The sequence below is a fragment of the Microcebus murinus genome, chromosome 10, assembly GCF_040939455.1.
Source record: "Microcebus murinus isolate Inina chromosome 10, M.murinus_Inina_mat1.0, whole genome shotgun sequence".
Lineage (NCBI taxonomy): Eukaryota > Metazoa > Chordata > Mammalia > Primates > Cheirogaleidae > Microcebus > Microcebus murinus.
The window spans coordinates 93,291,014-93,305,856 of record NC_134113.1 but is presented as its reverse complement, the minus strand read 5'-3'; the positions used below and the strand labels follow the sequence as shown (position 1 = coordinate 93,305,856).

The 14,843-nt window shown below is 38.1% G+C and overlaps 1 protein-coding gene across 13 annotated transcripts in view; it reads left to right on the top strand.

Moving 5' to 3' along the window:
• RIMKLB (ribosomal modification protein rimK like family member B) overlaps window positions 1–14,843 on the top strand; it is a 69,009-nt gene that overhangs the window by 42,653 nt on the left and 11,513 nt on the right. For 12 of the 13 annotated variants that reach the window (XM_076007686.1, XM_076007692.1, XM_076007685.1 and 9 more), the window contains 3 exons: window positions 6,844–7,074; window positions 9,630–9,716; window positions 11,316–11,519. In XM_076007686.1, coding sequence (XP_075863801.1) covers window positions 6,844–7,074; window positions 9,630–9,716; window positions 11,316–11,519 — 522 coding nt within the window. The remainder of the gene's footprint in view (window positions 1–6,843; window positions 7,075–9,629; window positions 9,717–11,315; window positions 11,520–14,843) is intronic. The other variant, XM_076007697.1, reaches the window with a different exon arrangement.

Here is a 14,843-nt window from a genome sequence, read left to right as displayed (position 1 = left end):
TGGGCTCAAGCAATCCTGCTGCCTCAGCCTCCTAAGCAGCTGGGACTACAGGCATGCGCCACCATGCCCAGCTAATCTTTTCTATATATATTAGTTGGCCAATTAATTTCTTCCTATTTTATAGTAGAGACGGGGTCTCGCTCTTGCTCAGGCTGGTTTTGAACTCCTGACCTTTAGCAGTCCGCCCACCTTGGCCTCCCAGAGTGCTAGGATTACAGGCATGAGCCACTGTGCCCAGCCTGTAACTGAGTTTTCTTAAAAAAATTTGTAATTTTTATTTTTAGAGACAAGAGTCTCTCTCACCCAGTCTGGAGGGCAGTGGGGGGAGATGATCATAGTTCACTGTGACCTCAAACTCCTGGGCTCAAGCAGTCTTTCTGCTTCAGCCTCCCAACTGGAACTACAGGTGTGTTGCCACTTTGACTCTCCTTTCTGTTTTCCTTTTATCTTTTTTCCTTCCCTCTCTTTTAGACCTGTGATTATCAGCTGCAGTGCAGCATTGCCCAGTGATAATGAGCTGCCAGCGGTCTTTATTTTGTTTCTGTCCCACTGATGAAGGACCTGGCAAAGAAATTTTATTGGTTCCTTATAATTCGCCAAGGAGCATACCTTTGAAAATAAAATTTTATCTTTAATTGGGATTAATAGCTAGATAGGACTTAGAAACATTAAGAAATTGGAGGGGAAGAGGATTGCTGAGGATGATAAAGAGGGGCATTCTAGTAGGAAACAAATATATTTTCTTAGGAAAGCTGTTAAGCAGATATGAAAGTTTTAGTCTTAATTATATGAGCATATATTCTTCTACTCATTTTTGGTAGTTGTTAATTGACCATATGAGTTCTTAACCAGACTTTTGTTTTATATAACTCTTGAATATTATCTGACGGTGGTACCATAAATCCCTGTTACTGTTTGTCCTGTTCTCTTCAAAATTTAGGTAATTACTTTTCTCTCTTCATTTTCAATTAATTTAGAATCCGAGGGTGGGGAGAGGGAAGTAAACCAGTGATTAAAAAGAACAAAATCTGGCAGGGCGTGGTGGCTCACGCCTGTAATCCTAGCACTCTTGGGAGGCTGAGGAGGGCGATGGCTCGAGGTCAGGAGTTCCAAACCAGCCTGAGCAAGAGTGAGATCCCGTTTCTACTATAAATAGAAAGAAATTAATTGGCCAACTAGTATATAGGAAAAATTAGCCGGGCATGGTGGTGCATGCCTGTAGTCCCAGCTACTTGGGAGGCTGAGGCAGCAGGATTGCTTGAGCCCAGGAGTTTGAGGTTGCTGTGAGCTAGGCTGATGCCATGGCACTCACTCTAGCCTGGGCAACAAAGCAAGACTCTGTCTCAAAAAATAAAAAAAAGAACAAAATCTAAGAGGGCATCTCTGATATGTTAGATGTACACAAAGACAGATTTGCATTTATGGTAGGCATCTGTTCTCTCTGATCAAACCCTCTTGCTTAAATCTTTTGTGAGTTAATGTCGTAGAGCAGATTAATTTATAACGACTTGAGATTCTTAAAATGTTCAGAATTATCTAGTCTTTTTAAAATTTGACTTGATTTTACATGCGCTAAATATCATTTTGGGGTGGTAAATTCAATAACTTTGTTAGTTAAACAACAGATCCATTTTTTGGACTATGACCTAAACTACTAAATTTTTGTTATGGGAATAGGCAGTTCAGAAGTGAATCTCTTACACTGTCTCCTACAACTCACAGTTAAGAAAGAATATGTTAGAATTCTGGTTTTATATTGGGTTTTGATTCCCTCTAGCAGGTTATTTTAGCTTTTAGTCTTTCTTTCTCTCTCTCTCTCTCTCTCTCTCTCTCTCTCTCTCTCTCTCTCTCTCTCTCTCCCCAACATGAACTTTACATTAAGTGTCGTCTTAATGACACTTGAAATGTAAATGGCAAGATAACTGGGAGAATAGGGGAACAGTAAATGGTCTTTGGTGTTGGTAAGAGAAAAGATGAGAAACTATTAAAAAGCTGAGCATCAAAACCAGAAGATTTTGAAATATGAATGACCAGCATTGGTTTTCAGTTTTCATTAGAGAATTCTCAGGAGTTGGATGTGATGTTTTGGTTCCTCTCCCCTCCCCAACTTCAGTGTGTGTATCCATATAATCCAATACCATGAGCACACCTAAAAAATGAACTCTGTAATGTCATCTAATACATTCTCTAGAATCAAATTTTCATAATTGATTCTAAAATATCTTTTTTGGTTCATCTTTTCAAATTGTATCTGGTATGGGTCATACATTACATTTGGATGTACTGTCTACTTAGTCTTTTAAATCTGAAACATTCTCTTCGTCTTTATTTCTGCAGTGACATACGTGGTTTTGAACAATTGTCATAATGTCTCACATTCTGGATTTGTTTAATCATTTCCTTTTGATATCTGCCTCTTGAAGTTTCCTGTAAGTGTTTGCTTGATTATATTCAGGTTATACATTTTAGCAAAAAATTACTTCATAGGTGATTTATATACTTCATAGTGCAGGCAGCTAGAAGGCACAAAATAAGAGTCAAAGATTCATTACTTGGCTTTCTTTTTCTTTCTTTTTTTTTTTTTTTTTTTGAGACAGTCTCGCTTTGATGCCCAGGCTAGAGTGAGTGCCATGGCATCAGCCTAGCTCACAGCAACCTCAAACTCCTGGGCTCAAGCAATCCTGCTGCCTCAGCCTCCCAAGTAGCTGGGACTACAGGCATGCACCACCATGCCCAGCTAATTTTTTCTATATATATGATAGTTGGCTAATGAATTTCTTTCTATTTATAGTAGAGATGGGGTCTCGCTCTTGCTCAGGCAGGTTTCAAACTCCTGACCTCGAGCAATCCGCCCGCCTAGGATTACAGGCGTGAGCCACCCCGCCCGGCCAAATTGGCTTTCTTTAAAGGAGATTTCTCCACTGGTGATGAACTGTAGTTACTCCAGAAAAGGTTGGGTAAGTGTAATCTTCCCACTTTATTTACCAGTTTTTAAAATAGAGATTTGTGTACAGATGGTCCTTGACTTACATTCATTCAATTTATGATTTCTCAACTTTACAATGGTGTAAAGGCGATACACATTCAGTATGTTCCTCACTTTGGAGGAGCATGTGTAATATTGATAGTCTCTTCCGGTGGTAGCAAATGAGGCTTTCTTTCTTTTTTCTTTCTCTCCTCCTCTTTTTTTTAAAAATCCTTTTTCTATAATTATTATGGATTCATTTTTGTATCTACTGTGTTATCAGTTAATTTTCTTGATGGCCAGATCATCTCAAATTTGGCTGGTGGGAGCCCCTCCACGCTCTCTTTAGTCTTTGAGTGAGTGCTTCCTTGATTTTTGGCAGAAAGATTTTATGGGTTTTTCAGTTGCTTTGTTTGATTTTGTTGAGACAGAGTCTCACTGTGTTGCCCTGAGTAGAGTGTAGTTGGTGCCATTGTAGCTCACTGCAACCTGCCACTCCTGGGCTCAAGCAATCCTTTTGTGTCTGCCTCCTAGGTAGCAGGTAGCTGGGACTACTGGCCTTCAGCACAAGGCCTGGCAGGGTTTTTTGTTTGTTTTTTCTTCTCTTTTTGGTAGAGATGAGGTCTCATTCTTGCTCAAGCTGGTCTCAAACTCATGAGCTCAAGCAGTCTTCCCCCGTCTGCCTCCCAGAGTGCTAGGATTACAGGCATGAGCCACTGTGTGCTGGGCCTGGGTTTTTAATTGTGTACAGATGACATCTTCACTTAAAAATTCTTGAAATTCTTAGCTGGGCATGGTGGCACGTGCCTATAGTCCCAGGTACTCAGGAAACTGAGGCAGGAGAATGGCTGGAGCCCAGGAGTTTGAGATTGCAGTGAGCTATGATGAGGCCACTGCACTCTATCTAGCCTGGGTGACAGAGCGAGACCCTGCCTCAAAAAAAAAAATTCTTTAAGACGTTTTGAAAAATCTTTCTAGAGCACTGGAGGGTGGTTGAAAAGTAAATACCAGTCAGCAAGGAGCCTGCCAGTTCTCTGTTCTTTGTTTCCTGAGAAGAGGGAAACATTAGCACTTAACTACAGTGCAAACTCCACTCTCAAAAACCAGTATATACTTTAGGCTACATGAGGAGTTCCCCACTTAATTATCGGCAAGAAGATTGTTAACATCTTTCAATTTGGAGAATAATCAGCCCATATAGCACCTTCTCACTCTGCCTTGATAACAGCAGCAACTTTTTAATATACAGTATATTTTTTATTCTAATAAAAAGGAACAAAGATTGCTTCCCTACCTTATTGCTATTCTAAGATTAACTCATCGTTGGCTATTAATGTTTGATTATATACTTAATCTAAAATTTATATCCATAATATTTTTATTGGAATCTTAATTTCAGTATCAAGTCAACAAACTAGATGAAAATTTTCCTAAGTCAAGGTTTAAGATGTCTATAAAAATACATGTTTGAATAAGTAGGGTTGAAAACAAAGCTGAGTAATAGCACATTCAATTGGAGTACATGTTGTTTTTCTTTTTTTTGAGACAGAGTCTCGCTTTGTTGCCCAGGCTAGAGTGAGTGCCATGGCGTCAGCCTAGCTCACAGTAACCTCAAACTCCAAGGCTCAAGCAATCCTCCTGCCTCAGCCTCCCGAGTAGCTGGGACTACAGGCATGCGCCACCATGCCCAGCAAATTTTTTTCTATATATATTAGTTGGCCAATGAATTTCTTTCTATTTATAGTAGAGATGGGGTCTCGCTCTTGCTCAGGCTGGTTTCGAACTCCTGACCTCGAGCAATCTGCCTGCCTCGGCCTCCCAGAGTGCTAGGATTACAGGCGTGAGCCCACCGCACCCGGCTGGGTTTGCATATTTGACATGATACCTGACCAATGAAATCTTTACTGTACATCAGTACAAGTATGGTTGAAATAGACATATTGTTCTTCTTTTTTAAATTAAATTATTAACATTTTTACTGTATCTTTTTCTTTTTTTTGTTTTACACACATGTACAGTCACATGCCAAGACATTGTTCTTATTGTAGTTTTTGCCCTATGACTTCTGCTACTACACTTACATCTAAAATGTTCTTTCTCTCTTTTTTAAAACACAGTCACACACCTCATGGTTTTGTCTTAACTTCGCTGTTAATGCTCTTTCACTGATCACTCTTTCATCAGAACTACCATGTTTAAAAGCTAATACCATAAAGCTGCATATATAGAGAGTAATACATAGAGAATCTTTCCTAGTACAGTGAAAGAAAGATTCTTGGACAAGGTTGTTATCTGTCTTATTTATCATTCTATTTCAAGCATTTAGAAAAGAATCTGACACAGTACTTTCTTGATAATTATTGAATGTCGTTACTAAGGGATTGATCATGTGGTATATCTATAAAATGTGACTCCATTCTGCCCACCTAAAAAATGATATAAAGGTATGTATGCACTGACATAGAAAGGTGTCTGGTATAATTTTAAGTGATGAGAGAAAATTATATAAAACCATAGAAATATAAAATATAATTTTCCTAAATTACGTAAGTATAATTTTCTGTATACATAAATGACAATAGGGAAAATACTAATAACACTAATTACCTATGGTGTTGGATGGGAGGTGAATATGTTATGTATTTTTGTATTTGAATGTTTTAAACAAGTATAGTAGTCCCCCCTTTACCTGTAGTTTCACTTTCTGTTGTTTCGCTTATTCACAGTACAGTACAATAAGATAGTTTGAGAGAGCATGAGATCACGCTCACATAATTTTTTATTATAGTGTATTATACTTTTTCTATTTTACTATTAGTTGTTGCTATTGATTTCTATGCCTAATGTATATGTTAAACGTTATTTAGGTATGTATATATAGGGAAAAACACAGTATATATTGGGTTCGGTACTATCAGTGGTTTCCGGCATCTGCTGAGGGTCTTAACGTATCCCCTGCAAATAAGAGGGGTGGGGGGACAACTGTGTGTGTGTGTGTATAATTTTTAAGAAACAACTCATAAATACTTTAGAATGGTATTGGATAAAAGTTTAAGAAACTTAAAAATTTTTCGTATTTCGCTATAGAGGCATATGATCATCCTCACTTTAGGAAAAAAAGCATACAAAATATACTGTACATAGAGACTGCGTGGAGCACAGTGTTAAAGTTCTCTCTCTTGCCTTCCTCTTCCTGCCTTGCCACCCACTTACACCCAGAGGAAGCCAGTTATATTGTTTATTCTTTCATGTATTTTATATGCATATATAAAGACAAATACAACTTATTCTCAGAGTTGGCATTTTAAAAAACAACAACAACATGTGTATCTGGGCACTTATTATTATTTTTAAAGACAGGGTTCCACTCTGTTGCCTAGGCTAGAGTGCAGTGGCATAAACATAGCTCACTGCAACCTTCAACTCTTGGGCTGAAGCAGTCCTCTGTCTCAGTCTCCCAAATAGCTAGGACTACAGGTGCATAATACCACACCCATCTAACTTTTTATTCTTTGTAGAGACTGGGCCTTGCTAGATTGCCCAGGCTGGTCCCAGAATTCCTGGCCCCAAGGGATCCTCCTGCTTTGGCCTACCAAAGTGCTGGGATTGCAGATGTGACTCACTGTGTCTGGCCTGTGACATTCTTTTTAATGGCTGTATAGTAATTCATTGTAGTTGCATATGCCATAATTTATTTAACCAGTGCAGTGATTTTTCCAATTAAATTTTCTTTTTTCTTACGGAGAAGTATCTCTCCCAATCCAGTCTTAACAAAATAATGCATTTAGTTTTGTGATCCAAGCTTTGGTATTTAGTGTTCCTTTATTTTATTCTGTATTCCCTTCTGTTGGTTTTGATTTTATTTCTATATCCTTTAGGTCTACGGATCAACGGAGAATTAATTACTGCCTACCCCCAAGTGGTGGTAGTGAGAGTACCAACCCCTTGGGTGCAAAGTGATAGTGACATCACTGTTTTGCGCCATCTAGAGAAGATGGGATGCCGGTTGATGAATCGACCTCAAGCCATCCTGAACTGTGTTAATAAATTCTGGACGTTTCAAGAGTTGGCTGGCCATGGCGTTCCTCTGCCAGATACTTTCTCGTATGGTGAGATCACTAATGAGAATGTATAGCCTAAATGTTAGAGCACTGGTAATTTTGAAAGCCATACTAAACCAATAGGCTAAATTTGTAAACATGAAAGAACTTCTTATAGAAGTGACTTTCGGGCCGGGCGTGGTGGCTCACGCCTGTAATCCTAGCACTCTGGGAGGCCGAGGCAGGCGGATTGCTCGAGGTCAGGAGTTCGAAACCAGCCTGAGCAAGAGCGAGACCCCGTCTCTACTATAAATAGAAATTAATTGGCCAACTAATACATATATAGAAAAAATTAGCCGGGCATGGTGGCACATGCCTGTAGTCCCAGCTACTTGGGAGGCTGAGGCAGGAGGATTGCTTGAGCCTAGGAGTTTGAGGTTGCTGTGAGCTAGGCTGATGCCACGGCACTCACTCTAGCCTGGGCAACAAAGTGAGACTCTGTCTCAAAAAAAAAAAAAAAAAAAAAAAGAAGTGACTTTCGGTTTTAACAAACTGGGCAGGAAAATTATGAATCACGTCTTAAGATTAGTTCTACAAAATGGGGTAGAATGGGGTTAGCAGACTTTCATTGTAAAGGACCAGATCGTAAATATTTTAGGCTTTATGGGCCTTAAGTTCTCCATGGTGATCTTAGTAATGCTGTTGTAGTGTGAAAGCTGCTATAGACAATGCTTAAACAAATGAATGTGGTTTTGTTCCAGTAAAACTTTATTCATTAAAAACAGGCTCTAGGCCAAATTTGGTGCACAGGCAGGCCTTAGTTTGTCAACTTTTGAGGTAAAAGGTAATAAAATTTGACATCTCTGTTTAATTTCTCATTGTCTTCAGTATTTTCTTGATAACACCTCAAGTAAATTCATTATTTTAAGAAAATGTTACTTTTCTGTGTATAAAGCAATGCTTCTAAAACTAACTGTGGTGAAGGATCATTTTTTTAAAAAGGTCAATCTGCTGTGGATTAATACTCATGTCAGTACAATGGAAATATAGCAATGCCAGATGGCTATAAAAGCTTCTGATGCTTACTCTTACTTTTATACTTATTTAACCATGTATCAATAGCAAACAAGTCACAAACAGGCATAGGTTACAGGACCACACTTTGTGTAGCACTGCTCTAAACAATGTTATGCTAGTGTATATTCTGCTCTTCCGGTTCTTCTGGTTTGGAAAAGATCAGACTTACTATAAATCAGAACGGAGTTTTCCGGAAGGTATTTCTCCAAGTAAATATTCAATAGAATGCTTGGAGATTTAATGAGGTTTTAAAAAGAAACCCTTGTTCTCATTGTAAATATTTTAAAGAAGGGAACCTCCAAGCCTTTGTAGCATGTGTGAATGTACTTGCTACTTTTAGCAATTGCACAGGAAGAGACAGAATTAATGCATTAAACTGGAGAAATCTATCTTTCTAATGCTTTTGGGATATTATTGCTTAGATCATGGTTCTACAATTTTGATTTTATGGGAATAGAAAGGAAAAAGGTTAACCAGATTAGCAAATATTACCTTTGTTCTAATGACAGATTAAGATTTGGTGACTAAATCATCATAATTTTCCAAGCTACAAATTACTCGTACTGCAGTTATTTAATGAACTTTCTCCTGACTTAATTTTTCTCTATCATGCTGATTTTGATAGCTACGATCTATTTTTGCCCTAATCTGGCTATTATTTGTTCCCGGGCAATAAAAATAGTAATAAGCAAGGTTTAACCCATGGATGCTAAGTTACCTAAATGTAGAACTCTGATTAACAATTGAGATAAGAAGTATTGATATTTGTTTGATAATAAGGAGGGTTTATATGTGTGTGCAGCATCTCTTAATTCTTGGACAAGTCTTCTTAACCAACTCATTCTTCAATTTCTTAATCCAACTAGGGAAGTGGATATATTAAAGTAAATCTCTGGGCCGGGTGCAGTGGCTCACGCCTGTAATCCTAACACTCTGGGAGGCCGAGGCGGGAGGATTGCTCAAGGTCAGGAGTTCAAAGCCAGCCTGAGTGAGACCCCATCTCTACTAAAAATATACAGAAAAAATTAGCTAGGCATGGTGGCACATTCCTGTAGTCCCAGCTACTTGGGAGGCTGAGGCAGAAGGATCAATCACTTGAGCCCAGGAGTTTTGAGGTTGCTGTGAGCTAGGCTAACGCCATGGCACTCTAGCCTAGGCAACACAGTGAGAGTCTGTCTCAAAATAAATAAATAAATAAATAAAGTAAATCTTGGGGCTTTTATTATTTGTGTGGTAGAGGAATAAGGGGAAAAAATATGAAATGGTATAGAATTAGGAAACTCTGTAGCTGAAAGATTTTATTTCTTTAAGTTGGATATCAGAATATGTATAGTTTGATAGCCATTCATTTAAAAAGGTGTGGTTGTTTTAAATGATAATTCAGTTATACTTTCATAAATTATATTTATCTTTCCAAGAAAAACAGAAGGTAGCCATCAAGCTCTTACCTTCTGCCTGCCTTGTGCTCTTGTCTTCAGTGTCAATAAAATTGATCACAAAACACTTGTCCTGCTGTTCTAAATTTCTTTTTTTTTTGCTCAAACCAGGTGGCCATGAAAATTTTGCTAAAATGATAGATGAAGCAGAAGTACTGGAGTTCCCAATGGTAGTGAAGAATACACGGGGGCATAGAGGTGTGTATGAGTTCCCGCTGTGGCATATAATTTTGAAATTACTCTTGTGAATTAATATGGGTGATTTTGAAAGAAAATCTGAAAGAAATCTGAAGAAAAATTAGAGGGAAAGTGTTAGGCACACGAAACCTCAAAATTATAGAAAGCTGGCCGGGTGTGGTAGCTCACGCCTGTAATCCTAGCACTTTGGGAGGCCTAGGCGGGGCGGATTGCTTGAGGTCAGGAGTTCAAAACCAGCTCTGAGTAAGAGCGAGACCCCGTCTCTACTATAACGAGAAAGAAATTAATTGGCCAACTAATATATATATAAATAAATTAGCCAAGCATGGTCGCACAGGCCTATAGTCCCAGCTACTCGGGAGGCTGACGCAGAAGGATTGCTCGAGCCCAGGAGTTTGAGGTAGCTGTGAGCTAGGCTGATGCCACGGCACTCACTCTAGTCTGGGCAACAAAGTGAGACTGTCTCAAAAAAAAAAATTATAGAAAGCTACTATGAGTTGTTCAGTTTGGCTAGAAGCTATTTATGTTTACTGGTTATCCTAGAAATTTTAACATGTATGCCTAACTTAGACTCAAGTTAATGTCTCTATCTTCCTCATCAATAATATGAGGACTTTTGGTCAGTAACTCCAATCATCCCCTCTTGATTTATGTAGTTTGAAGACTTAAATGTATAAGGCAAGACTATAAAACTTTATAAGATAGTATATAAAAGTATCTTAATGACTTTGGATTAAGAAAAAATTTTTAAGTCATAAAATGATACATAAATCCAAGTACAACACATGTTTAGTACCTTGAGGGTATGTCTGGATCAGAGTTCAGCTGGGACTGTTGACTGGATTTGTTATATTTGCTTTTCCGTTATTGCAGACAGGAGTCTCAGGCCTCCTATAGTGAATGCTATAGTGAGCAAAGAAGCTACGTGACCTTTTATGATTTGCCCTCCAAAGTCATATAGAATTACTTTTGCTATGTTCTGTTAGCCAGAGCAACCTAAAGCCCTTCTAGATTCAACCGGAAGCAACAGATTCCATCCCTTTCCTTCTCCTTTTTCCTACAGAAGGAATTTATGACCACATAATAAAAACAACCACTTGCATTGGCACAAAAATAAACAAACAGAGCCTTAGAACAGGCTAGAGAATTCAGAAATAAATCAAAGTATATAATAACATGCTGCTATATTATTATAGACTAATACAGTATACTCATTTACTATATATGTAATAATATGTAACATTTAAGTTTTAATTAAGCTTTAATTAAGGGTAAAAGTTTTGCTAACAAATGAGGATGGCGTTCTTGGCTAACCTGGAGGAGTATGAATCTAGACCTCTACTTCACAACATATACCAAAATAAATTCTAGTTTACTGTTTGGCGATTTGAGGGAGTGGTGTAAAGAAATTATTAATCTTGTCTTTATACCTTTTTGCATTGTCTCACTAATTACCATGACTAAATTACTTTGGTTGAAACAAGGAAAACTTAAAAGAAATAAAATATAAATCGTTCTAAAAGAACACACTGAGACACAAGAAGGTTCGGGTAGTAGATACTAGCTTACCCACAATTTTATTTTTTTTTTCAATCACAGGCAAAGCTGTTTTCTTAGCCCGAGATAAGCACCATTTGGCTGATCTAAGCCACCTTATTCGCCACGAAGCTCCTTACCTGTTCCAGAAGTATGTTAAAGAGTCTCATGGACGGGACGTACGTGTCATTGTTGTGGGAGGCCGTGTGGTTGGCACCATGTTACGTTGTTCAACAGATGGGAGGATGCAAAGCAACTGCTCACTAGGTAAAAACAATGCAGATGTCTTTCAGCATATAAAGTAGTAAATTACTTGTCCAGTGAGCATTCATATATGTAAGTTGAAAAACGTATTATCTTTTTCTTATGTAAATATGATTTATAGATATACCGTCAATATAATAAATATAGTTCTCAGTTTTCCTTATAATGGAATTGGAGTTCACGGAATCAAATAAATTTGCTTCACCCAGGCTCAATTTGTAACTAGATTCACATGTACAAGATTTCTGACTAGACTTAGAGAGTCCTTCTTTGTTGATATACTTATTTTGTATATAATTGGAATTTGTTAAGCTACGTCTTCACCCATTTTAGCCATTGGTCCAAACAAGATTGCCAATTTTGGTTTACTTAAACATGTATTTTATGAAGTACATCAGAACTTAGTCTTTGGGTTTTTTCTCTTCTCTGTTTATATCAGTGTTTTAGTAATCTTGTCAGCAATACCACTTATACACTTATTATTTTCAAATTTCTAGCTCCAGTTTAGGCTTCCTCCATGAACTCCAGGCTCTTACAAGTAACTGTCTACCTGAAATTGATTTTGTTGTTTAGTGTGATGATAGAGATCCTGTTTTCTTTTGTTGAAATGAATAACTGGTTGTACCGGCACTACTCATTGAATAGTCTGTTTATCATTGGTTTGTAATGTATTGAATTTCCATTTATGCATTAGTCTGTGTTGGGGTCGTCTAGTCTTTTGTACCCATCTTTTCCTATCTGAATATCAGTCTTCATTCTTCTAGCATTATGCCTACATATCTGATAGAGCAAGAGCTGCTCTATCTTATTCCTTAAAATTGAATGCCCTCATTATCCTGTTCTTAGGGAGCCTTTTTTTAACTGATGTGTATTCTCCTATATTTGTTATTAACAAAAATAGCAATTAACATCTCTTTCATGCTTGTACTGTATTAAATGCTTTCTGTGTATTCTTTCATCCACACAGTCTTTCTGTAGAGCAGATACTGTTATTACCCTTAATTTAACATATGAGGAAACCAAGACACAGAACAGTCAACTAACTTGCTTAAGGTAGTAGATACTATATGGTATAACCAGAATGCAAATCTAGACTATTTAGCTCCAGTATTGACCTGTTATCTACCCCATGTTGCTACTTCTTGCATACTCCAAAATTGGAAAGATTTACATGGAAATCTTTACATCGGAATGCCAAAGTTGCCTCCAAAATTAGAAAGATTTAGATGGAAGCTGTGCAGGCACCATCTAGTTTTTCAAATGAATGTCATGAATTTAACCTTTTTAAACTGTTAGACTCTGTGTCTCATTCTCTTCTGTTTATTAACAGTAATATGATTTTAGATATGTGAAATTATATAAACAGACGCCTGACAGACATTCAACTACATGTTAGACAACTGTGGTTATCCCCACCTTTTAAGCAATTTTTTTTTTTTTTTTTTTGCAAATACAGTCAGCCCTCCATATCCATGGGTTCTACATTTGTGGATTCAACCAACCATAGATCAGAAATACTTAGGGAAGAAAATGGGTAGTTACATTGGTACTGAACATGTACAGTCTTTTTTCTTTGCTATTATTCCCTAAACAATACAGTATAGCAACTATTCTTGTAGCATTCATATTGTATTAAATATTATAAGTAATTTAAAGATGGTTTCAAGTATATGGCTGGGTCTTTTTAGGGTATATACAAACACTATACATAAAAAAATACCATTTTATGTAAAGGACTTGAGCATCCATGGATTTTGGTATCTGTGGAGGATAATGGAACAAATATCTGTGGATACCAAAGGATGACTGTACTGCTTTATTTCTGTGATTTTTTTGTTGTTGTTGTTAACTTTAAAAAAGTAGCTTTATGCCACACAGTCCTAAAGTGTTATTTAAATGCAATTCTTTCATACTTTCCTCTTTTTTTTTTTTTTTTTTTTTTTGAGACAGAGTCTCGCTTTGTTGCCCAGGCTAGAGTGAGTGCCGTGGCGTCAGCCTAGCTCACAGCAACCTCAAACTCCTGGGCTCAAGTGATCCTCCTGCCTCAGCCTCCCAAGTAGCTGGGACTACAGGCATGCACCACCATGCCCGGCTAATTTTTTGTATATATATTAGTTGGCCAATTAATTTCTTTCTATTTATAGTAGAGACGGGGTCTCGCTCTTGCTCAGGCTAGTTTCGAACTCCTGACCTCGAGCAATCCGCCCGCCTCGGCCTCCCAGAGAGCTAGGATTACAGGCGTGAGCCACCGCGCCCGGCCTACTTTCCTCTTTTTTTCTTAACCGCTCCTTACATCCATGCCCTTATTGATTTATAATTTATTTTCAGCTTTTACTATTATGAGCAATAATCCTATAAATATTCTTGTGAATATACTTTTTTGCATACTGGTGCTTTTGTCCTGATGAGTCTCAGTGTAGGTATTACTGGATCAAAATATATGTATTTTTAGTTTTAATAGATGTAACCAGAATATTTTCCAAAAAGGACCATTGTGCATTTCAACTTGCAATGTCTCTCTGTGTTGCCAGGGCTTGAATACAGTGGTGTTATCATAGTTCACTGCCACCTCAAACATCTGGGCTCAAAACAGTCCTTCCACTTCAGCCTCCCAAGTAGCTGGGACTATAGGCACGCCACCACATCCTAATTTTTAAAAATTTTTGTAGAGATGAGGTGTCACTATGGACCAGGCTGGCCTAGAACTCCTGACCTCAAGCAGTCCTCCCACCTTGGCCTACCAAAATGCTGGGATTACAGGCTTGAACCATAGCTCTTAGCTAGCCCATAATATTTTTTAAAAACTCCTTTATAGGCCGGGCGCAGTGGCTCACCCTGTAATCCTAGCACTCTGGGAGGCCGAGGCGGGCGGATTGCTCAAGGTCAGGAGTTCAAAACCAGCCTGAGCGAGACCCCGTCTCTACCATAAAAATAGAAAGAAATTAATTGGCCAACTAATATATATATATAAAAATCAGCCGGGCATGGTGGCTCATGCCTGTAGTCCCAGCTACTCGGGAGGCTGAGGCAGGAGGATCGCTTGAGCCCAGGAGTTTGAGGTTGCTGTGCGCTAGGCTGATGCCACGGCACTCACTCTAGCCTAGGCAAGAAAGCGAGACTCTGTCTCAAAAAAAAAAAAAAAACTCCTTTATCACATTTGATATTAAGTTTATGCTGGTTTTATTTAATGTATTGGCAAACTTATAGTCTTTTCCTAGAAGTCACATTGGAATAAAGGATAGCTAAATAAAACTCAGCTGTGAACCCATCTGGTACTGGTTCCTTTTGTAGTAGCTCTTTTATCACTTTCCCAATCCCTTCTGTGAT